This window comes from Microtus oregoni, unplaced genomic scaffold (assembly GCF_018167655.1).
Source record: "Microtus oregoni isolate MIOR12 unplaced genomic scaffold, Mior012 000042F_ref0000377, whole genome shotgun sequence".
Classification (NCBI taxonomy): domain Eukaryota; kingdom Metazoa; phylum Chordata; class Mammalia; order Rodentia; family Cricetidae; genus Microtus; species Microtus oregoni.
In genome coordinates, this window is record NW_024543209.1 from 21,552,315 (window position 1) to 21,577,769 (window position 25,455).

Sequence of the window (25,455 nt, forward strand, 5' to 3'; positions counted from 1 at the left end):
GACTTAATGACACAGCTTCCCAATGTGGCCGTGCCAAGTTAATCTCTTTTCTTTGTCATTTACCACCACCACTCAGGAATTTCTCTGAAATGGTGGTGTCTAGTCCTTTGAAACTCCTGAAAAAAACAGGACTTTTATCCTAAACTCCTGTAACCTGGAAAGGGAATAAGTAAGCCAAAGGATTCCTGAAACTGCAAAGAAATTAAAATAAAAGCAATTAGCAGGTCCTCTTTCACAGTCCTTATAGAGAACCACCAACCTTGTCAACACTTTAATTTCCGAACCGAGATAATAGTTGCTCTTGTTTAAGTTTGGCTGGTGGGAGCTTGTCAAGGCAGAAAACTGTCACACACGGCTGGCTACTCAATAATCTTAGCACCACTGTTCGCTCAGCATCCCCAGACAGCCTGTTAGCTCTCCTCTGTACAGAGCTCATTTTCTGGCTTCTCTCAGGAAGGCTAGAGCCCCAGGACTCTCACCTCCTCCTGTGTTCCGTAGCATCCACCCAACTAGATGGTAGGTTCCTCAAATCCACCCACACAAACACTTCCATCCCTCTCCTCATCCTTTCAGCTTACCCTGCCTTATTCTAGTCCCCAGAAATGCCGGAAAGACCAGTGTCCAGATGATTATTTGGCTAGTCGCCTAATTTTAGGAGAATGTTCTGCCTAGCAAGATCTGTCCATGTAACAATTGCTAGAAGCCCTGCTTACTGCTTGTAAGACACACCCAGACTCCCTCCCATGATACACGGGTGAGGCATACTTCAGGAACACACACACTCCTCTAGTTTTGTGCTTTGTACTTTCCTCACTGAATATGCAGGCAGGAGATTCCCTTCAGCATGCATCCTGTTCGCCGCCTTTATGCTTCGGTAGAAATTGGACTCTGGTTTGGGAAATTGGACCACAGACCTTCTCATTCAACATCTAGCCCAGGAATTAATGGAAGAAAACTTCCCTGTGTCTTTCAGCATGAAAATTTTAAACCTTCATCTGTGTCCCATGTGTGTCTTTTTACTACTGTACCCAAGACAGTGTTTGCCAGGCACATGAGAAGGAAAACTGTATTTAACTTACTCTAGTGCCCTAACAGACATAGTGGAACTTATATCAAGATCACGGTCTTTGCTGAGTTTGTTCATGCTTGGCCTTTCTAGCCTTGTCCTGATGAACTCAGAATTTATTACACTGCCTCTGTAGGAAAGGACTTGAGGATAGTAATATCCACCTTAAGCAACAGAGATCAGCATGGGGAACAGCCCCCAATGCTGACCTGGGTCTGACCCACTAATACCTACAAACCATTACTTTACAGAAACACTGAGCCAGTTTTACTTTCCACCCCTACAAGTGATTTAGCCACTTAATTAGGCAGATCCCAGAGAAGAAAGACCAGGCTCACAGAGCAGTCTCAGCACGGTGTGAAAAGAGATAATGAGCAGGATCTGACACAGGGCAAGAACACCACAAAGGGTTATAGAGAGAATCAGATCTGGCACAAAGACCAAAACAAACAAACAAACAAACAAGACCAAATGGACAGAGGGAAGAAGTTACTAGAACACATAAAGAGGGTTGCCTGCTAGGCCTGGGGATCCACAGACTACATTTTCCTTTCTCTGTCAAAACTCTGGCTGAAGCTGGTGGGCAAGGGAGTGTGGGTACAGGCCATGCAACTCACCCTCTAGTAGCCTGAGCACAGTGAAAATAAATGGAACACATGTGACAAACATGGCAATAGCCAACCCAGCAAATAGAAACTCCACGCTAGGAGTGTATACCAGTGGTAGAGCGCTTGCTCTACTTCCAGAACCACATGCACAGAAAGAAATTAATATCAGATCTGACAAATAGAAAATAAATAATTGTTCTACTAAGATTGCCCCTGTAGACTAAGAGTTCAAAAACTTTTGTTCTTTTCTTTAAAGACAGTGAAACTACCATGTCAGTGCCCACATTCTCAATTAAAAGATGGCAACGTAGTCTTTTGCTGTCATTTTACTTGATCTTTTATTCATCTTAGATTTCTTCACAAGTAGTCTGAATGAAAGGGGGCGGGGAACCTTGATGTCATTTTTGACCGAAGTCTTCTCACACAGGAAACAGCAGGTGTCATGATGTCTTTACTGGAAGTGGAGCAGCTGAGGAAGGAAATGACCGGAAATGACTATCTTGGAGTCCTATGACTATAGCTCTGCTGAGATCATCGTCTGTTACCTTCACAAACGGCTCATCATCCTCTCCTTAGCCCATTCTTGGACTTCTGCTTTTCCAAACACGAGGTAGATGATTAAGCCACACTGGCTAATGGCAAACAATAAGAAAAAGAAATTCCTCCACCCGAGGTCAGGGTCCTGGGAACACAAAACCCAAAATACGTATGACTTTTTTTCTCTCTTTTTTGATGAAACTGAATCACTAGTTCAGATGACAGTTTCCAGGGGTTTTCCATGCCGAGATTCATTTCCTACAAGTCTCTTGATCATTAGATAAAAGAAATCCAAAATATACTCAAAATGTTCTACGTAAGAGAGATTTGGAGACCCTCATGATTGACCTACAGAGTTATATTTGTCATTATTATCAATGTGTCATACATATTCTCTGTTGCCCAACCTTGCCTACATATGCTATGCTAAAACCTGTTCTAATATTCTTCCATCGAATGTTACGATGTGGTAAAGATATTCTAGGCATCAGAGTTCTTTCCTCAGATCAGAAAGACTCAGTGTATCAGATTTTCAGTTAAAGCGTCAGGAGACGAGGGTGATGTTGTTAATTTTCATACTTGTGTTAGGATGAAAAGATAAACAAGATTGTGTTGTATAAAATGCTTGTCATACATAGTCAGGTGGTGGTGGCACATGCCTTTAATCCCAACACTCAGGAAGCAGAGGCAGCAGGATCTCTGTGAGTTCGAGGCTAACATGGTCTACAGAGTGAGTTCCAGGATAGCCAGGAAACATTGTCTGAACAAAAAGTACTTGTCATAATATCGGCATGTGGCATGCACTTAACATGCTTCCTCTCCTCTCCTTCCCTGCGTGTGATTATTTACACAATGAAAATTCAGCCTCAATGACTTGGCAGGTCAGCATGGAAATCATATAGGGTTGTTTCCCATTTCAAATGGTGATTATGAATGGAGCTGTGGTTAGTTCTCTGACTCCAGAATGACCTCAACTCTGGTTCATTCTGCTCTACACTTCATGGTCACCTAAAATTCAACACTATTTTCTAACCTTTGTCTATACGCTTTAACTATTATCACTTTTACAAATGCACGTGGTATTTTAAAAGTCTGTCTTGGCATGAAAATTACCTGATCGAGGAAAAAGCCACCAATAAGGGGTACCAGCACAGCGGATGAATGTGCCAATCCTCTTGATGTTCCCATGAGAAGGCTGGCATACCTGTGGGTGACAGGAATGTCCCAAGCTAAATCCAGACATAGTTGACAGTATCTTTCAGCTCTGCTTTATGTATGAATCCACCGTGTAATTACATCTAAAAGGACTTGGGCGTTGTATATTCAATGTGAGGCAATATGATAAGTCCACACTTTTCCACCCAACACACCATAGGCCCATCTATGGTCCATGCTTATGATTTGTTGTCTTCTATTCTTTGAGACCCCAGAACACTATAGATCACCCAGAAAATGTGAAACCAAGAGCAGATGTAAGAGTCCTACCTTGGGGCAAGGTCTAAAGCGTTGATATAGATTCCGGACTGACACAGAGGGGCTAGCCCACAGGAAAGTGTCAGAAATGCAATTGTTGTGACATAGCTGAACTGGATGTAGGGTAGAGACACAATGAGGGCTGCTGAGGGAAGATTTCCTAGGGAGTGCGGAAGAGAGAATCCAAGAGTGAGACGCAGTCTTTGGTTGTTGAATACTTAGAAGTCATTCAACCCTCATACCCTGTTCTTACCTAAAACTGTGAGGATTTTCCTTACAGTTACGAGCCTAAAATTCTTGCTCAGAAGAAAGTCAGCCAGCAGGCCTCCCAGGATGCCAACGATCCAGCCAATGAAAAAGGGAAGAGAAGACAGGAACCCATTCTGAGGTGAAAAGACAGGTGAATGACCATAATTAAGGCAGTGACAAAAACTTGTTGGTAATTCCCTCAGGTCATCCCGACTCTCAGAAACCACCCTTTCTTGGGAATCCTGCCCACCTCTTACGTCATGCCCCTAGCAAGGTTGCTGTCATTGGTTTGAAAGATCAGATTATTTGGGGTCATGAGGGTAACGCCCTGCAGATTGAATGATTTATGACACCTGAGTAGCAGAGCAATCATGCAAACACAAGGAAGGAAAGGAATGAAATCTACTCACGTCTCTGATGTTAATTTTGAACACATAACTGATGTAGGTTGGGATGTATACTATATAAGTGTTAACAAGCCACTGGTGGGTCGTAGTGCCAAGACACATGGTCCAGAGTGGCAGAGATTTGAGCATGGCTTTTATGGGAAGTGATTGCTCTTCTGAACTGATCTGAAAGCAAATGGTCTGAGTAGTAAGATCAATATAAAGTTCAAAGTCTCTGCCCCCCTTCAGAACCCAGATGTGGATGCAAGGTTTTTGCAGAGGTTGGAGGTTTTATGAGTACCTGTTGGTGAAGGGAGGATAAGATGTATTCTTTCTCTGAACTGCTTATCCATGGGTGAGAGGCAGGGTCATCATAAATCAGAATGAACCAGAGAAGGGAGCAGCCACAGCCAAAACCTCCTGTGAGCAAGGGGAGAGTTCATCAAAGAGCTCATTTTGTCTTTTTTCTTTTTTAGTTTTTGTTATAGTCATTGCACATAATGTTGGTTTTTAATAATTACTTTTAAATGTACCATGCATTTTGAGCATGTCAGCTTCTTCACATCCTCTTCCAAGTTTCTCCTCCCTCTCCCCTCCTACCAGTTATTAATCTCCTTTCTCTGCTGCCTGTCTGATTTTATGTAGATATATGTATGTGTGACCCATGTATGTATTATGTATATATGCATACATATAGAGATAGATAGACAGATGTACTTTACAAAGAATTTTAGTTTTCACAAATGAGAGAAAATATGTGGCTTGTTCTCTGTATCTAACTTATTTCTCTTACTATGATTTCCAGTTCCCTCCATTTTCCAGAAAATGACGTAATTTCATTCTTCTTTCTGGCTGAATCAAATTCCACTGTGACTTTGTACATTTCCTTTATCTGTTCTCTGTTGCTGGCCATCTAGGCTGGTTCCATGCTTGGGATACTGTGAACAGTGCGGCAATAATTGGAAATGTGTGCTTTCCCAATTATATTCTTTGTTCTGGGCTGCCTTAGCCTCCTTTAGGTATTTTGAATGGCTTGTTCTCATGTTGGGACATTTTCTAGGAGAGGCCATTGCCAAAGCTCATTCTGAGCCCTCCCCAGTTCTCAAACAAGCTGTCTAATACATTTCTTTACATTTCTTAGTCTCTTGTATATGGGAAGACCTTAGGGAGAGCATAATACTTAGTGTCAATATTTTCAGTATTAGCCATTTTAATAAGCATATGGAGGTATCCCATTGTACTTTTGCTTTTCATGCCGCCATGATTAAAGGGCTTAGTTAAGCCCCTGGCCACAGGTCTGTGCTCTCTTTGTGTGTATTTGGTGAAATGTTTCTGCTTAGTTTTCAATGGAGGGTTTTGTATTCTCACTGAGTTTTGAAAATTGTTTACAAATTTTAGAAAAACAAATAATTGTTTTGTAGATATTTTCCCCTTGAGCCAATTCGTCTTTTTATTATTTTAGCAATCTCTTTCGAAAAGGATTTTTTTTTTTAACTCTGTGGATATCCATCCAATTCATCGATTTCATCTACTTTTAGTGACTCATACCTATAGTGTTATATTTAGGAATTCTTTGGTTAATTAAAGAACAAAGTATTTTCTTCTGAATAATTTTTCCAGATTTTATATGTAGGTCTGGTGTTTGTGGATGGGGGTGAGGGAATTGTCTTCCTTGATTTCTTTGACACAAGAATCTCTAACTGACTTTGGAGCTCACCTATTTGCCTAGGCTATCTGGTTAATATTTCTTGAAGGTTTTTGTTTCCTTACCCTACTCCTGCTCCACAGAACACTGTTTTGAGTTGCCCAGACTGGTCTCAAGCTTTCCCTTGAACTTCTGATCATTTTGTCTCTGCTTTCTGAGAACTGGGATTAGAGCCATGTGCCACCACACCCAGTTTTCCTAGAAACTGAACCCACGGCTCCCTCCTAGCCCAGAACTTTATCAACCGGCCTACATCCCAAGCTTGTTTCATCAGTTCTTGCATGGCACATTTGGGGGCTTTGCTGTCGGGTGCATGCGCATTTCCAATTGTTGTGTCTTCTTGGTGAGCTGGTAATATTCCTTATTGTCTGGTATTAATATATCTACCCAATTATCTCTTGAGTAGTTTGTAACCCATCTCTGTCTTCCGATACTCGCCGACTGGAAGGGGAACAGGTGTGTGAACCAAACAAGCTGATACGAAGTTTGAAAATAAAATGCAAAGCCCCTCCAGTGGCAACGGTAGGTGAAGCAGCACTTTCTTGGTTTCTAGTTAAATGCATGTCTTGGGGCCAAGAGTGAAGTTACCATGAATTACTCTCAGTGTTTGATATTTTCTTTTTATTGGGAAACTTGAGAGTTGCCCAGGATGCCGCCCCCTTGCTGTGTTTAACCAAAGACAAGCCTCATAGGTACACTTACCTACCTGGATTGCTTTCTTATCTCTTAAAAAGCACTGTTCTGCAAGCCTTCCCCTCCTGCCTGCAAGGCACAGTGCATCTGTGCCCACTGAGCCTTAGGGCAGGAGAACAGTACTTTATATGAAGCCCAGAGGATTTCCACAATTTAACTAGCAAAGGCTATTTCCTTGTATTATGATACTTGGCTTCCCTGACATTTTTATATTTGGACTCTCTTCCTTCAGTAAAGTACACACAGATGCACAACTTCAGAAGAACATTACTGAATAGCTCAGAAGCCAGCAACTTACCAAAGATATAGAAGACAAAGGGCCATCCAAGGGCTTGGATAATGACGCCACCCACAAGGAGGACAACAAAGATTCCTAATACCATTCCTGTAGAAAGAAAGGAAAAAGGTAGTGGGACCCCTGCCTTCTACCAGACAGATATCAAAGGCTGACAGATGAACATGGAGACATGCCACCAAACCATAGAAAACCATGTGCAAATGTAAAACCTTCAGATTACTCATTTAATTTATATACTTTCTGAAAGTCTTCTGTTTTCCCCTCAAAATCCCCAGATGACATTACAAAAGACTGTCATACTTACTTCCATGCTGTCTTAATTTTCAATGATTTACATTTATTATTGAATAAAGCACATGAATAGTCAAGGTTGTTGTACACCCTCCAATTCTACCCCCTCATCCTTCTGAAGACAAACATCATGCCAATTTCTTGTACAAGAAACAGTCACTCACCTTCTTTTCTGTGCACTTATATGCTGTTTATAGAGATACATACATTCATTATTTTTGTAAACACATTCATGGAAAGCTGATTTCTGCACAAATATGCTAATGATAGTGTTTCAATTTCTATAACTTCAAAGAACTCTAATATATGTCAGACATAATCCCATTTCACAGCTTTTCAAATATTTCTAAGCAATCTCACTTTTTACCTTTAGTATTCTTGTCAAAGTCCATGTGTATGAAATTATTTTAAAATAAGTAAGATGATAATGGCCCAAGGGTGTCAGTCATCTTTAAATTTTTTATTTTTTAATTACATTATGTATGTGTGTGCAGTGTGCACACACATGACTGAAATGCTCGTGGAGGCCAGAAGAGAATATCAGATCCCCTAGAGCTGCAATTATAGGTTCGAGTACTGGGAATGGAATTTGGGGCCTGGGCAAGAACAGTACATGCTCTTAACCATGGAGCCATCTCCCCGGCCCCAACAGTCATCTTCATTGAACAATAGTTCTTACAAAGATCTCCATTGCACTGAAGATTCTAATTCTAAACAGGAATTATTACTCATTTCTGAATATGAACATAATTTGTATAATAGCATATCAGAGGTGGACTTGCTAGATGAAAGGCTATGTATATTTCAAATTGTGGTAAATACTGTAAAAGAACTTTGTTGAAAGCTGTAGCAGCTTAAATCCCCAACATTTTTCTTTCTCATCTCCTTTATAACATCTAATATCTTGAAAAAAAATTTTGAGCACCTGTCTTCTAGTATAAATAACAAAAGAGCCCTCACTTTAAACTTTGTTCTTTGTAGTGAGGTACAGTTTTTTCCTGTTTATCAACTTTATTGTTTGCTGTAGAATATCAGTTTAAAATGTATTACATTTGTTTATGTTGTGAAATATTTATTTAATGATGCAGAGATGTGTTGCATTCTTTCACGATGCATTTGTTCAACTCTGTAAAACAGTGTTACTTTGCCTGTCTAAAACACCTGATTGGTCTAATAAAGAGCTGAATGGCCAATAGCTAGGCAGGAGAGGGATAGGCAAGGGCTGGCAGGCAGAGAGAATAAAAAGGAGAAGAGAGAGAAGAAAGGAGTAGGAAGGGGAGGAGGAGAAGAGGACGCCAGGGACCAGCCATTAAGTCACACAGCCAGCCAAGGAGTAAGAAGTAAAGAAGGGTATATAGAATAAAGAAAGGTAAAAGTCCAGAGGCAAAAGGTAGATGGGGTAATTTAAGTTAAGAAAACAGGGTGGAAACAAGTCAAATTAAGACCGGGAATTCCTAAGTAAGACTAAGTCTCCATGTGATTATTTGGGAGCAGGGTGGTGGACCTCCAAACAGTAAGAGGGGGGAAAAAAAAACAACTGAAATTGTTGACTGTCTTTTTTCTGTTTCTCCCATTTGCTTCCCTTTGTCTCAAGCTGCAGACTCTCTGTGCATTGTGAATAATCCCTGTGCATGTGGGCAGACGTTCTGCCATCTTTAACCTTGTTGACATGGTTGTGTTGCACAGTCAGCAGTTACAGACAGCTGTGGAGTCAGATCTAGGGCCTTCCAAATTTACTCTTTTGCCTAAACTGCTTTTTAACCTACACCACAATGTAGGAATAATTGTTTACACATTCTTTTTCCTTTATTCATGTTTATTGAATCATATTGTCTGTGTTATCTTATTTAAATATTAACAATCAAACTTGCCTGTAATCAAGAATAGCCAACTGCAGTTAAATTAACTTCCCCAGGGTTGGGGCTTTTCCTTTTAATAACAGGAAAGGGGGCATTTGAAAGACAATACCAAGTTCCAGAGTGCATGTATAGAAAGCTGGAAGTAGGTACCTACTCTACCACCAGGTCCACCCAATCCATATCTTTCCCCTAAATGTCTGCCTTTGCCTTGATTACAGTGAGGGGCAGACTTCTCTTTCCAGCCAAGGTCATGTCCTTTCTTGTGCTCTTGACTTCCTCCCCTCCCAATCTGCTTCAAGCCTGGGCTCTTAAGTGTGCATCCTCTCACTTCTTCACCCTCGCTTTCTTCTCTGCTCTTGACTCTTCCCCGACTACATGAAATACCAATAGCATAGGATCCGTGTTGGAAATAAAGCTCAAGTTCTGTGTTCTGCTGCATAGTGACAGGCAGAGCGTCAAGAATGGGAGCATACTATGTTTTAAAGCAATCTGAAAGGGAGAAATTTGAAAAATTTCACTACAAAGACGTGATCAGTGTTAGCAGAGATAGACGTGCCTGGATTTGAACATCAGTACGTGTTGACAGACACTGAAATAGCTCATAGCATCTCTTCCTCATTTTGTATCTTAAGACTGAATTCTCAGGAGTTTCTTTAGCATGGACATTGATAAGTAATTTACCTTGGTCCCTCCGGGCCCCTTTAAAGGACCATGTATCAGCAAATCACTGCTGATTCAATCATGCAAAGGCCTGGGCCATTCCTCCATTCTGCTCCAGTTACTCAAGAAACAAAACAGCAGTTATCAGGATCTTTAGCTGACCTCCTCTATTCCTCCCTGTGTTTCTTCCATACAAGTAGGTGACTTTGGCCCAAGATGCCTTTCCTCTGGGGACAGTCTTGCTTGAACTTTAACCCTATTTTCCATTACCACACCCTTGGGGCAAAGGCTGATGAAGTAGAAAGACAGAGTAAGAAGATTTAGGCAGTTGAGCACACATGGTCCTTGTGCATATTTGCCTCCTATCTCTCACAAGATAACTGTGCTGTTCACCTCTCTCTTCCTCCCTCCCTCTCTCTCTCTCTTTCTCTCCCCTCTCTCCTTTTTGTTCTCCTCACTCTTTCACCCTCTGTTTTAACTCAGAATTTGTGCAATGATGGCCTCCAGTTTGGTTTGAGAGGCTGTCTGTTTCCTGAGCTCTTGGCCAAGTTAATAAGACGTTTTCTTCTTCCCAGCACTTACTAGCCTTAAGAATGAGCAATGAGTCCTGTTTGACCTGAAGTGTTCCAAAGCTCTGTGAGTGGCTGCAAAATTCCCTGCCTCTATGTATATATTTCGTAGTACCTGAAAACATGTCCAACCTATGACCCATGGACCACCTAAATACCCCAGGATAGCTAGAAATACAGACCACCATAAAATCTTAAACAGACTTAAACATTATGAAATATTCTGTGATTATTTTTACTCATTTTTATTAGCTCTTTGAGAATAGTGTGCGATCTATTTTGATCATATCTACCCCTCCCTAGTTCTTTCCCAACTCACCTAATTGTTATTTTTAAACATCCAAGTCCAGTTTGTGCTGCCTGTACACTAGCGGACATGTGGCCTTCACTAGAGGGTGGTCAACACACTAGCGTCGCATTCTTAAGACTCAACTCACTCCTTTAGTTTGAAATGAGACTGCATGATGTTTTCATCTCTCAATTTTGTTCTTAAGTGTGACCTCTGTAGATGGCAAGGTAGGGTGGCAATGTCAAAGATTTGGCACAGCCACAAGGAACATGCAGTGTGTTCTGCACTGGAGGCTGGCAGCAGACAGGCCCTTTGGGCCCTAGGCGGGTACTTTTCTGGGGAGAGTGTTCTTCTCTAGGGTTCAGGTTAGAGCGATCCTGTCTTTTAACCCAGGCATCGTTGTAAGTAACATCACAGTCTTACTGAGGCAGGAAAGTGGGCTCAACCAACCCTGTTTCGATGGAATTTTCCATCTGCTCTCTCTCTGTGTCACTCAGGAAGCCAGGAGGGTCACTATGTTTCCTGAAGACAGAAAGAATTTCCTTCTGGAGTTCCTCAACACCAAAGACAAGGAAGCCTCTGGAGCTTGCAGTGTGTGGGCTGCTGAGATTCCCCTATATAGTGTCAGTTGATTTATTTTGGTTCTCCAGGCCATATAGACCAGCAAGTGAAGGTCTAGTAACTGTCTTTATTCTAAATTTGAAAAAAAAAAACTTTTTGTTTCAAGTTTGTTTTATTGAGTTAAGGGCTTGCCGCTCACTGCATAGCCCAGACTAGCCTTTGTGGCAATCCTCCTATCTCAGCCTTCTACGTGTTGGGATTACATGCATTAACCATCCCATCCCTTTCTCATGCATGCATTGCATGCCCTATAGTCTGGGTCAGTCCCACAGCTGCAATACCCATGTTCTCCGGCTTCTTATTCCCTGGTTTCCCTTGTGTTCTGGGGTCACCTCACAGCTGAGTAACTGAGGTGAATTTCCTTAGTTTAAACCGGATGCTCCTTTTCTGTCAGCTAATGTAAACTCCTGTGACCCACACCACTTATCACCATCCTGGGATTCTGAGGGGGTCTATTAACAGCAGGCCCCTTCAAAAGTGTGTGGTGGTTTTGGACTTGAAGAGCTCTTGACTACCTTTGAACACATACGCTACCTGCATCACTACGCTTTCCTTACCCAGTGCTAGTCTTGACAGTGGCCATTGTTAAATTGTACCATATATTTGCCACTTTCTCTACTGTAAGTTAGGTAGGCTTCTGCCTCCAGAATGCCCATGATGGGCACACTTCACTGACAAGCCATTTTCAGAAAAGAGTTCTCAGAAACCGGGAAGATGGTTTCGTGAGTAAAGGTGCTTGCCGCCAAGCTTGACGACAGGAGTTTGATTCCAAGAACCCACATGCTAAAAGGGGAAGACTGATTCTTGGTAGCTGTTCTTTGACTTCCAACATGTGCTGTGATGTGCATGCATAGCAAGGAAGTGAATGCAATGAAAACTTTTTAAAAAGATGTTCTCAGAACAATATAGAGCAATCCCAAAAAAATCACTAAGTTGAAACCATGTCCCACTGAACATAAATATAAGCTTTACACTATTGTCAGGAATTGTTATGTAAAAACTAAACTGGACAAATTCATAAAAACATGGATAATTGCTTTTACAACCCGTCAGTGTGTTGAAATTAAATCCCGCAAAATAAAAGTGATTGATTTAGAGACATAAAAAAAACCATTTTTAAATGTCAGAAATCATACCATAAACAGAGTTATGCCACAAATCACAACACATGACATGACAAAATGTCATGTCACAAATGAACACACAACCCAAATGAAGTGTTGGCTTTCTTAATTTGTATAAACATTTCATTAACATCAAGGAAAAGATAAAGAACTGTTCAACAGAAAAAAAAATTGTTTAGGAGCCCAGTGGGAAGCGTTGGGTGGCCAGGCACCTGTCTGGACTGTACTTCCTTACCTGACAGAGCGATGCTGCATAGCCGACTGCGTTCCTGTGGAGGAGCCCATCTCTGCCAGAGTGCAAACTGACCCCCATAGCCAGCGCCCTGAAATAAAGATGGTTACAGCTGTTGATATGGTGCCGTGTAGAAATGTACATCCAACTCAGAGTCTAAAAAGTACTTAGTACCTGGGTTAGGTATGGTGACACACATATGTAATCCCAACACTCAGGCAGCAGAGACAGGTAGTAAGTAGATCTCTCTGAGTTCAAGGCTAGCCTGGTCTACATTTTTTTAAAAAAAGCAAATAAAAGGAAATACTTGGTACCTGGGTAAAGCCCTGGACTGCTCGCACTGCCAGGAGCACACCTAGTCCAAGATTGGCAGCCGGTGGAATGCAGAGAGTGAGCAGCGAAGACCCGAGCAGAGCAATTCCGACCACTTTCTTTGTTCCTATCTTCCCGGCCAAGAATCCACCAGGACCCTGCATCAGCATCATGCCATACTGGACAGAGCTGAAGATGATTCCTTGAGTTTGAGGACTCCAATTATACACAGGGGCCTTTGGGAAACACAAAATGTTGTTATGAGCCACACACTGGAAGGTATTTATCAAGTCTAAGAAGCCTCATTAGATCTGAATTTTCTCAATCAAAATTTTTGAACACAGCTAGACCTGGTTGCATAGATCTATATGTAATACCAACTAATCAAGAGGTTGAAGCAAGAAGGACACAAGTTCAAGGCTGACCTGGACTACAAAGTGAGTTCAAGGCCTGCACGAGCAACTTAATGAGACCCTTTCTGAAAACAGAATGATTATAAGAAAGAAAGGAAAGAGCTGGAAAGTAGCTCAGTTGTAGAGCAATTGGTCGAGAATGTGTAAGGCCCTGGCTTCTCTTCCAAGAACTATAAAACAGGGTTTTGAACACAAACTTTAGAAAAATAAAGATAAACATGAATAGCAAAAAATTTGAGCTTAGGGGCTGGAGAGAAGGCTCAGTTGGTGAAGTGCTTGCTGTGCAAGCATGACAGGCTCATTCTGATCTCCAGAACCCATAAAGAGGCCAGCATTGTGACTTGTAATCTCATCACTGAGGAGGGAAAAACATGAAAATCCCTGGGACCCTCCGGGCAGTTAGTAGACCCTAGCATACAAGTCTCAGGTCCCAGGGAGAGATCCTGTCTCATGAAACAAGATGCATGGCTCCTGAAGTATGAAACCAAAATCTGGCCTCTGGCATTCACAGACATGCACACAGATGTGTGCAACACACTCACACACACACAAGTGGGAGCACAAACTTAAATTCTGCATTGCCTACCTTTGCAGAAAGATGCGTTGAGGCTTCATGTTGGTCACCATTCAAGTCGCCGGGAAGCTCTTCGGTGGAGTTATTGACGTGGGATTGGTCCGTGTTGTTGACCATGGCGACCATAGTGATGCTGATGATGGAGTTCTGCGCTATAAATGTGAAGTTGGCGAAATGTGCAAGCAGGGCTATTCCGTAGCGGATGGCACACAAACTCGGGACTGGGAAACAGGACATCATATCATGGCTTGCTTTATTGAGGTAACGTTAATTTTTCACAAGATATAATAGAAAGCTCGGCTTGGTGGTAGAAGCCTGTAATCCCAGCACTTGGGAGGTGGAGGCAGGAGGACTAGGAGTTTGGTCATCATTGCCTGCTATTTGAGGCCAACTAAAGTCACTACTGGCCATCTGGTGACTTAAATGACCTTTCTGTTTTTTTGGCTGGAATCAGGAAAAGGAGAGTCAAAAGCAGCTGGTAAGTGAACTAAGTCAAGGCACATTTTATACTACAAATGAACAGAGACTGGCTTCATTTGGGGCTTTCTGTCCTTCCTGTAATATTGTCTCTCCCATTCCTACGTCACTGAATTTTAGGGCTGATGAAATGATTCACAGTATGTAAATTTAAAACTTATATTAAAAGTTAAATATATAACAACATAATGCATAAGCTACATGTAAATTACATGTATGTGCATAGTATGCACAACTAGTAATATGATATACTTATGTTACATATCGCAGACATAATGTATGTAATACACACATATAACATATAATAGGTAATATACATATGCGTGTAATATATAATATACATGTATGTGATATGTGTGCATATATGTATATGTAATATGCAGCTATACATATATACATATAATATATGTAATATACGTATACACATATATATATAATGTGTACAAATAAAATTTAAAGTTTGAATAAGTTGAGGATAACTTTTCATTTAAAATGTGAGATTTAAGAACATGAACCAAGTTTAAGATTTAAGTCCTAGAGAGGTTTCATCATTTGAGAAGTTGACACCCTCAAATGCTAAAAACCTGCGGTGAAGCTGCACTGGAAACAGAATTGTTAAAACAATCCCTTTGTGTGGCTCCAGGAAAATCCCCACCGCCACCCCCCAGGTTCCCAGAGCCTGGTGCGTTGTCCAAAGTGCTGAAAACACAGGTGCCACGCACCCGTGAGTGACCTGCGAGAATTGTTCAGAAATGGACCTCTGAGGATTGTTGGCTAGATAATTGATTACTTCCCAAGCTCTTCAGGCAACTTTCCATGGCTGCTGGGAAAGGCCTGCAGCGTGGCTCTGCTGAGGGGTCCTGGCAGAGCACATTAGGCAAACTGACGTGATAGAAAATCACATGACTGTGGAAGCTGTGTTCGCCTGGCTGCAGGTATCTTTTACAGACGGACTTCAGCGAAGGGCACTCTGCAACACTTGCTGCTTCTTTTTTTCCCAGGAGACTATGGCATCAAGTGAGCAGCAGGGTGTCAAAGATCTCCCAGGGTCCTCCATGGGTACTTTAGTAGACAAGTATCTGTCTCTTGGGGAAGCCTAAGTCTATACAGCTCATCCTGTGGTTGAGCAAATCAGTTGGTTCACTTGGAGGAACTTGATAGACCACTCTCCTAAGCCGTGCTCTCCAGTCTAGTTAGTATCTTCAGTTCTTATGGAACACACATCTAATGCTCTCTCTCCGTGTGTAACAGCACACACCTAGTGAGCCTTACATTCCAGAGAGGACAACAACACACAGTAAGGTAAGACAGTAAGTCTGTCTTAGAGGGTGTGCAGAAAATAAAACAGGAAGAGGCAGAGTCCCAGGGACATTCCTGAGAGTTGATCGTGCAGGCATCTGAGGGGAAGGCACACTCCACTTAGTGGAAATGCCCTGTCGTGGAAGGAGTGAGCCGGCAGTGAGTGTTCAAAGAGCCAGCACCAGGTGCATATGACAGAGGAGACAGACAGAGTAGAACCAAGTTCTAAAGGTCGTGTGGACTGTCGGAGGGACTGTGGCTTTTATTTTGAGTGGAGTGGGAGCCCCTGGAGCAGTTTGTGAAAGCGTGAGACAGGATGAGGCCCAGAGAAGTTAAGCTAAGCTGCCTAAGGTGCTGCCCTACAGTTCCTGGCATATGCTGGTGAGATGGTAAATGCATGTTGTTACAGGCTATTGTCTTTAAGGTGGTAAGCCTGCAGGGATCACTGGGTGGCATCAATACAGGTTACTTGAATGTATTATTTGACTTCAAGAGAATTTCTTCCAAAGCTGTTCTTTAGTTAGCTTTAACTGTCAACTTGATACAGCCTAGAGGCACCTGAGAAGAAAGTCTCGATTGAGACTAGTCTCTGGGCATATTTTGGATGTAGGAGGATCCAGCCCACTATGGGCGGCACCATTCTCTGGGCTGGTGGTCCCAGTCTGTGTAGGAAAGCTAGTTAAGTATAAGCCAGAGAGTGAGTCACCAAGCAACATTCTTCCATGGTTCCTACTACACTTCTTGACTGAGTAAGTTCCTTCACTAGAGATAGTATTGGGTAGAACACCTAGCAGACCTGTCTTTGAGTTCCTGCCTTGATGTCTCTCAATGATAGACTGTAACCGATACGCTAAAACAACAACAACAACCAAACAAAAAACTTCCCTCCTCTAAGTTGCCATTAATCAGAGTATTTTTATAATAGTAGCAGATATAAATTTAGAACAAGGGGCGAGAGTGGCAAGCATTAACTAACATTTGCATTTTAAAGCATCACAATTTTACTGAGAACAATATAAAACAGCAGAAAAATCTACAGAATGATACCATTATGCCCGAAGAATGATTGGGAAAAGGGCATGAAATGAAAGACCTCTGATGTTGGAAGTCCTTCTGTATGTGTGTTGCTTTTATTGGTTAATGAATAAAGAATCTGCCTTGACCTGTGATAGGGTAGAGTAGAGTTAGGTGGGGAAAAACCAAACTAAATTCTGGGAGAAAGAAGGTGGAGTCAGGGGATGCCGTGTAGCTGTCACGGAGAACAGACATGTGGGAACCTTACCGGTAAGTCACAGCCACGTGGTGATACACATATTAATGGAAATGGGTTAAATTAAGATGTAAGAGATAGCCAATAAGAAGCTGGAGCTAATGGGCCAAGCAGTGATTTAATTAATACAGTTTCTATGTGGTTATTTTGGGGCTGAGCAGCCAGGAACAAACGTGGGGGTTCCTACTATAGAAGTCTAAATTACCCTGTTATAGAGAAAAATAATGTTGGAGTTATTTCACATTTAAATAAAAGAAAAAAACTGGAGATCAGTATGGCAATACTACAGTTCTTGACACTGAAGATACATTTAAGCATTTTTCTTTGTCTTGTTTGGTTTTGTTTATTGGGATAGGATCTTGTTGGATAGCCCAGGCTAGTCTCAAGCTCATGGTCTTCCTGCTTCTACCTTTGCAGTGCTTGGGTACCAGGCATTCACTACCATGTCTAGCACCTTTTTTCTACTTTTTATTTACTAAAAGTCAGTTGATGAGCAAATCAAATTTAAGCTGATTAACAAGTGAAAAATAAACCCTTGAGCTCTGACAACTCCCAAAATTTATTTTCCAAAGGCTTTTTCAGTTTGATAGTAATTCCATTTTCCCAAACACTCTGCAGTTTTCTTACTTTACTTAATATCACTTTGATGGAAGAAGGTGATGCTGGTTCAAACTCAGGAACTTGTATATGCTAGGTAAGCCCCCTGCCATTAACATGTCTACCCCATCTATAGTTTTCTTTAATGTATTTTTCTAAGCCACCTTATCCAGTCCACCTGGATCATGCTGTTGTCTTTTCACCTAAGATACCCAAGAATCTAGCTGCTCATCCCACCCCTCTCTTTTTGTTTGGGGCTATTCTACATGGTTGTGGCTTAAGTCTGAATTTTTGCCTTAGTCTCCAACCACAATGGCTCCCCTCTGCCAGTCTTTATTTGGTGGAGCCCTTTGAGGGTTGCCATTATGACACAAGACAAATCACTTCCTCTTTTGCTCGCAATCCTCCACATATTTTCATCTGTATCGAGACAAGAAAACCAAAGTCTCTATTTCACTGAAAGCAAAATAATCATAAATTTTGTCTCAAAATTACCATTTTCATTTCAAAACCTAAGGAAATGATCCAAATGTGATTATCCAAGGGCTATGTTATTTTACCACAAGACATATAGCTTAATAGTTCTCAGGAATAGTCCAAATGCATATAATAGCCAAATAACATATGCATTTCATATGTAGATAATAACAAAGGATCAAAATCAAAAGGCACAGCTTAAACATCAGCCACAGGAGGGCTTTTCAGGTAAATAAGTGTGGAAGTTGGACTTGTTAGGATATGTCAAGCATGCCTTGTGTAACATTCTGTTCCCTTCCTTCCTCCAGACAGTTGACCTTTCTGCCTTCATGTCATCGGTTTTCCATCTGGGGAAGGAAGGGAAAGAGTCAGGGGTGGGCAGGGAGCAAGGGCAGGCTAGAGAGGAGGAAAAGAACACGTGGATAAAAATGCTTTAGTGAGACCCATTACATGATGTGATAACTTTAGAGAATTAAAAATAAATTGAAGAAAAGAAGATTTTGTTAATCTTACAAAGCAATACTGAAAGCCATTATCAAATTAAAGTACAGTATGGAGTGTATAGATATAGAACATATAGAACAAATGCAGTAAAAATGATATTGGATGAAGTAAGCTTACAAAAATGTTACATTTCTTGATTTTGAATATTTATGTCATTTGTTACTTTAATCAAGCTATGTGATTGTGTTTGCAGTATTCCATGCAGCTATTAAAGAAATGGAGTGTGAAGCTGTGTGCCAACAGCTCTGTTAACAGTAATGAAGACTAAACTCATATGGGTAAAGATGAGAAAGTAACTGGGAAAAACTGGTCTTAGAAGAGTGTGTTTTCTTCTTTCACTTAACTGTGAGATGTGACTTAACATCACTGTGTTTCAAAGCGAATCAAAAACTTAAAAGTAATGAGGACACTCAGTGGGCAGGTGTACATGCCTGCTTCGTGTAGTGCCCAGCTATGCACAGCTTACCTTTCTGGGAAGAGGTCTTCTTGTCCACCTGCATGTCTAGGGTGTCCTCACTCTGCTTACTAATAGGTTTCAATTCCACTGTGGACATTGTGGCTTTTTCTTTCTGGGTGGCTAGTTTTTGACAGGGGGAAAATAAAAGAGAAAAGAAAGCAGATTCATAGAAAATAATTGGCATGATATTACCTCTCAGGTAAACTTCATGAAGAAAGAGAGCTTCATGGGCCACAACAATGAGATCCTAATATGAGAAACATTAAAACAGATTGATCATCATGCATAGCAATGTTGAGTGGGACTTGCAGAGGGGCTTCGACTCTAGACAATAAAGAGGGTTTCTGATTTTTATAGGTTTTCAGGTTGGTGAGCAAGTTCCATGCCACATGATCTAGTTTGTCCTGGCTTATGTACCAGAAGTCAAGAAGGCACTGATAAGAATTAGTATAATTCAATGTTATTAGTTCACAGATAGAGTGTGGGGGGTGGAGGAGTGAGAAGTGAGGAAGCTGGGATTTGCAGCTATAAATGAGAGGGAGACTGAACGCCACATCACAGCAAATTTTCTTAGCAACTCTGCCCCAGAGAGCCACAGGGGTGTGTGAGCTGGTTTGAGAGAGAGAGAGAGAGAGAGAGAGAGAGAGAGAGAGAGAGAGAGGAGCTTGAGGATCTGTGACCTAACAGTTTCCAGGACAATACATAATCCATAGGCGTGAGTTAAAAAGAGATGCCTTTGGTACATTTGAAGAGTGGGTACCAAACAGTCGAAACTGGGCCTGTTCCATCTAACTGGTGCATAGAATGGGATAGAACTGATCAGCATCTCTCAGTTCAACACAATAGGCATCCTGCAACTAAGCTTGGAACTATTAATCACAGGATTTAGCAGACTCACTGTAGAATGCCTGAAGAACTCTGGCTTGGGAGCTAGGCGCTCCTCGGTGCAAATACAGGTTCACAGATTACCTGCTTTGCCAAAGTGACATAGGAGCAAATCGGAATGTCTATTTCTCTGTCTGCTATTAACAACAAAGTCTGCATAAATCTGCCTAGCAGGTGATACAATTCAAATTCTGTTTTGATTCTGTCCATGAGTTGATGCTATGTCTGTAGAGTTTATTGAAGAACAAACAGACCTCACCTTTTTCACATGGAAAAACTCATTGCTGTGGTATAATATTAGGGTCTCTATGCCATAGGAAATTGCTATGCAGTACACTATGTAGAACTGCAAGGTGTGTGCTATGTTCAGTGCTCAATTTTACTTAAGGATTAGTTCAAGAAAGGCATCTCATTCATGCCACTAATACCACTAACAAACTGACCTATTAATATATTGTCCCAAATCTTCTATTGTCTTACTCTCCCTCTCCTGCTATTGCTGACCAACTTTTAATGGCAAATAGTAATTGATATTCCCTAGACATGCTATGAAAATGGAACAATGCAGGACACATTTTCTTTTTCTGTCACTAGGCATAATCATTTTGAAGTTTATGCATATAGTCTATATTCATGGTTTGGCTCCTCATTATCACTGAACAGTTATATTAAAATCTGTTTAGTCAAGCTCTTCCTTTGATGAGCAATCTTATTGTTTTTAGATTTTGAGCATTACATTGGGGCCCCTATGGACACCCATGTCCAGGTCTCTGTATAGCCATGTACTTTGGCTTCTTTTAGAGAAATACCTAGTACTGTGTAATTAACAAGTACACATCCATCTTCTCAGGAAGATGGCAAACTGCTCTTCAGTGCTATTTTACATCGTCATCAACAGTGTTTGAGGCAGCCACGAGATCCATCTGCATGGTCAGCCTTTGAAATCGGAGGCAGTTCAGAAAGCAGCTAGTTTTCTTTCTTTCTTTTTTTTTTTATCTTGATTTTAGTTACACATCTCTAGTGAAGCTGGGCTCGTTTCATGGCATTATTTGCTATCAATATATCTTCCTTAAGCTTCTCAACATTGAACATTCTAATCCCATAATGTACCATGCAATTTTAAAGTCCAGCCTTTGGTGGGCTGGTAAGATAATTCAGTGGGTACAGGTGTTTTCCCCCAAGACTGGTGGCCTGAGTTTGATTCCCAGGGCTCACAGGATATAATGAGAAAAGTGCCTCCCCCAAGTCGTAACATGAACCCCACATTCATGCTGTGACACAAGCATACTCCTCAATGCACACATGCACCCATAAATTAATGTGTTCAAACTTTTTAAAAATTAGCCTTTGATTTCTATAGAAAGTGTTTTGCTTCTCCACTCAAAAACTCCACTCAATTTTAGTAAGAGACAAGATTAAGGCCACCTGCGCCTAATGGTGATACAGTTTTGTTTTCTCAGGCAGAGCAGGGTCTACCCTGTTTTCATGAGCAGTGTTCTCCACTGAGTGGTAGCTACACCTAGCTTTGTGTTCTTTCGTGATGCCAGTCTCTGTGAAGGCAGCTATAGACTTGATTCCAGTTTTTGGGACTCCATGATTGCCTTCCTCCCACTGCCCTCAGGTCACACCAGCCGTCTTCGGATGCCCCTACCCCGTTATAATTGTCTCCCCTCTTCATTTCATTATCCCTCCTAAGCCATTTTGTTCATTTTCTGTTTGCTGATGTTGTGGGTCAAGCCCAGGCCTTCATATATGTTATGGAAGCATTCCCCCTCAGCACTACACTCTGGCCATTGTTCTCATGCATGTGCTTATTTACACGAGGATGGGTGTGTGCTCATGCATGCGAAGGCAAAGCTGAGTGTCTTCCTCAGTCATGTTCGACCGTGTGTGTGTGTGTGTGTGTGTGTGTGTGTGTGTGTGTGTGTGAGCAGAACTTTCACTGAACCTGGAGTTCAAGGACGCAGGTAGCCTGGCTGGGCAGGGAACTCCAGGGATTCATATGTGGTTATTACAGACACCTGCTACAGCAGCCAGCTTTTCACATGGATGCTGGAAAATCTAAGGTCTTCATCCTTATACAGCAAGCGCTCTACTACTGAGCCCTCTCTCCTGTCCCCTCTCAGGCATTTTAACTTGTGTAAAGTTGGTACCATCTCATTGGTTTCCTTAACCCCAGCATTCTTGCGCAAGCCCAACCTGAACCTTGCTTGCGCTATAGTTCTATCCCCCTAATTAATCTGGATGGGAATCTAAAACCATGAACTTGATCGCCAAGCAATGAACTTGATTCAGAACACTATGAAAGCCACATCGTTGAAGCATAACTGTCTAAGAAAAGGACCAATACAATATGGGGGACAGGGCATAAATCTTCATGCTGTCAATGAGAATTCCTGGAAAGAATCCTTGTCTACAAAGACTGACTGATTAGAGCTGCAATGATAATTGGGCCAGACACCAATCTGGTCACAGGAGATGGCCAATTCAAGTCACATATTGACTATTGATAAGAGTCTTAGTTGGGGTCATCCTTGTAGATTCTTGGGAGATTCTCTTGCACCCAGGTTTTTAACCTGGGCCCAAAATGCCACCCCCCCCCCGTTTCCAGTAGTCTTTCAGTACTTTTCCCCTATGAGCCACCCCTCAACATGATTTCATGTTCCCATTCCCACTGACCCTCGGTCCACTCTCCAATTCTCTTCTAGTTCCCCTTCCCAGGGAGATCTGGGCATCCCCCCATGAGCCCTCCTTGTTACCTAGTCTCTCTGGATCTGTGGATTGTTGCATGGTTTTCCTTTATTTTACAGATCAGAGAGGCATCATCCAGAAACTGCTGGAAACAGATACAGACCCACAGTCAAACATTAGGTGGAGCTCAGGGAATCCTGCAGAAGAGGGGGCAAAGGATGGTAGGAGACAGAGGGGTCAAGGATACCACAAGGAAACACAGAATCAATGAACCTGGGCTCACAGGGGCTCACAAAGTCTAAACCAACAACCAGGGAGCCTGCGTGGACTGACCTAGGCCCTCTGCGTACATCCTGTACTTGTGTAGCTTAGTCCTCGTGTGGGACTCCTAACAGTGAGATAAGGAGCTTGTCTCCAACTCTTCTACTGGCTTTGGGAACCTTACCCCTCATATGGGGTCACCTTATACAGTCTTAAGACATGGGAAAGTTCTTAGTCTTACTGCAGCTTGGTGCTTGGTTGATGCTCATGGGAGACCTGCCCTTTTCTAAACAGAAACAGAGGAGGAGTGATTTGGGGGATGGGAACAAAAGGGAGGTGGGAACAGAGAGGGGTAGGGGGAGGTACCTGGAGGAGAGGAGGGAGAGGAAATTGTGGCCTGGATGTAAAATAAATAAATAAATAAATATTTTTTTTTTTTTAAAAAGGAGTGCAATGATATGGAAAGGACGGGTTCAGAGGCCGATTATTTTAACTTGAGATAGGTTTAGCCTCTTCAGCAGCCATTCCTTGCCCACCTTTCCATTGGGCATTCCAAGGCCAATAAATAAAAAAAATATCTGTGGAACCTACTGACTTAGCAGATTCCTAGCTTCCATCAACCCGAAAGAAGTCTATGAATATTATTGGAGAGCACCTGAGGCCTCAGAAAAACTTCCCCCATCTCACTGTACCTGCCTCTTATCTGTATTTTAAATTTGTCTTGACTTAAGACTTTCTTTGTTCTGTAAACTATAAGCTTCATGAAATGGCTTCTGTGTTGAGACGTGTAATTTGGGGGCAGCCTAAATCTGTGTTCCCAGACCATGGTCACTCAAATACGGCTCTAGCATAATCTTGTATTCCCTATCAGGTAAGAGCTGTGTGATTCTTTGCATTGATAATGCAATAGGCAGAGAACTGATTGATAATGTTGTTTTATCTATAGTGGTTTTTGTAAGTGCTAGAACCTTCCAGCAGCTGTCAGGTTAGCAAAAGCTACTGCAGCCGGCTGCTGCTACAAACTCAGGACCCTGGAAGAGTACTTGACCTCAGAGAACTCACTGACTCTGTTCTAGGTTATTCAGTTCAGGAACAGAAGAACTGATGTTTGTTTGTGAGCCATTTTGTCTACCGCCTACCATTCTCTCCCTCTCTCCCTTCTTTCCTCTCCCTCTCCCCCTTCCTCCCTCCTCCCCTCTCTCCTTCTCTCTCTTCCCCCCTCCCTCTCCCCCTCTCTCTCCCTTCCTCTCTCTTCCTTCCTTCCTCTCCCTCTCCCTGTCCTTCTCCCCCTCCCTTATTCCCTCCCTCCCTCTTTTTCTCTCCCCCTCTCCCCCTCTTTCCCTTACTTCCTTCCTCTCCCTCTTCCTCTCCTTCCCTCCCTCCCTCTCTCTCCCCCTTTCTCTCCCTCCCTCTCTCCCTTCTTTCCTCTCCCTCTCTTTCCCTCCCTCCCTCCCCCTCTCTCTCTTTCTTCCTTCCTCTCCCTCTCTATCCCTCCCTTCCTCCCTCTTTCCTCCCTCTCTCCCTCTCTACCTCCCCCCCCAATTCTTTTTTAAATTAAAATGTCCAGGTGGGACCTCCCTTGCTTTGTAGACAATTCACTTCTACACACATCCGTGAATTTATGTGACTATATAAAATATTTAAAACACTCCTTTATAGTGTCTGTTTCTTGGATTTGTCTTCCACAGCTGCATTGTCTCTACCAGCTAGCATCAACGTTCCTAGTGATCTTCCAAGTCTTTTTCTCCCTCTCTTCCTTTTTCTCCTTCCCTCTCTCTCTATGTTCCTCCCTTTGCTCTCCCTCTTGGGCCCTCTTCCTCCCCCTCTTCCTCCCCCTCACATCTCTTTTCCTCCCCCTCTTCCTCCCCTTCACATCTCTCTTCCTCCCCCTCTTTCTCCCCCTCCCATCCCTCTTCCTCCCTCCTCCATCTCCTCCACTTCTGTTCCTCCCCTTCCCTGCCCATCCCCCCTCCCCTTCTCTCCCTCCACTTTCTCTACTCTCCCTATTCCTTCCCTTTTCCTTCCCTTCTTTTTTCTCTCTCCCTCCATTTCTCCATCTTCTTCACTCCTCCCTCTCCATGGCCTTTGGATATAGATGTTCACCTTCTGCCACACACTTTTTATTTTGTCGACAGGAGAACATTTGAGGTTTGAGGAGGGATATATAGAGACCATCAGCTGTTATTAAGGAAGGACAGGGCAGACTTTCAGCTGCATGACTTACCAACTTAGTGCCTGAGGTAGGGCTTGCTGTTTTTCCTCTGAGCAGGCTTCTCTTACCTCTTGCCAGTGACACTCCAGGATTTTCTGCCACTCCAGGGCTTAAATTGTTAATCATTAATGAAAGGCATCAAACCGGAAGCTCAAGAAGGGCTTCTTTGCAAATGCCTTTTGATAAAATGTAAAGAACCTGTGTCTTTGGATGGTAGACACCTCCTGCCTCTAGCAGCTGTGAGCTTCCCACTCTGCCTCCCTGTCAGGCATCTCCCAGCAAATCAGAGACAGCCACATCTCTGACACCTGTGGATGCTCGGTTGCATTGCTCCACAGTGCTTCTAACCACTTTTGTTCTGTTTGA

General features: G+C 42.3%; 1 protein-coding gene across 6 annotated transcripts; it reads right to left on the bottom strand.

The window, feature by feature from the left end:
- Positions 1-1,993: 1,993 nt before the first annotated feature.
- Slc17a3 (solute carrier family 17 member 3) lies at positions 1,994-25,241 on the bottom strand. Of its 6 annotated transcripts, none has more exons than XM_041632874.1 (14): positions 25,102-25,198; positions 22,685-22,761; positions 19,050-19,160; positions 13,972-14,180; positions 12,975-13,208; positions 12,664-12,751; positions 7,016-7,102; positions 4,621-4,739; positions 4,344-4,505; positions 3,938-4,067; positions 3,697-3,844; positions 3,325-3,415; positions 2,220-2,356; positions 1,994-2,143 (listed from the first exon to the last, which is right to left on the bottom strand). In XM_041632874.1, the coding sequence occupies exons 2-13, from the start codon at positions 22,713-22,715 to the stop codon at positions 2,222-2,224; spliced, it is 1,545 nt and encodes a 514-aa protein (XP_041488808.1). In that variant the 5' UTR covers positions 22,716-22,761; positions 25,102-25,198; the 3' UTR covers positions 1,994-2,143; positions 2,220-2,221. The 6 variants fall into 6 exon arrangements, with proteins under 6 accessions (XP_041488808.1, XP_041488809.1, XP_041488810.1 ...); XM_041632875.1 differs by having other exon boundaries at positions 22,685-22,813; positions 25,102-25,195; XM_041632876.1 differs by having other exon boundaries at positions 22,685-22,758; positions 25,102-25,155.
- Between the last annotated feature and the right edge of the window lie 214 nt (positions 25,242-25,455).

Coding starts and splice junctions, on each gene's coding strand:
- Slc17a3 (XM_041632874.1), bottom strand. CDS start 22,715: ATGCAACAATCCACAGATCCAGAGAGACTAG. Junction 13,209..13,971: donor CAACGCATCTTTCTGCAAAG/GTAGGCAATGCA, acceptor TGTTTCCCAAAG/GCCCCTGTGTATAATTGGAG. Junction 3,416..3,696: donor GCTTTAGACCTTGCCCCAAG/GTAGGACTCTTA, acceptor TGTCACCCACAG/GTATGCCAGCCTTCTCATGG.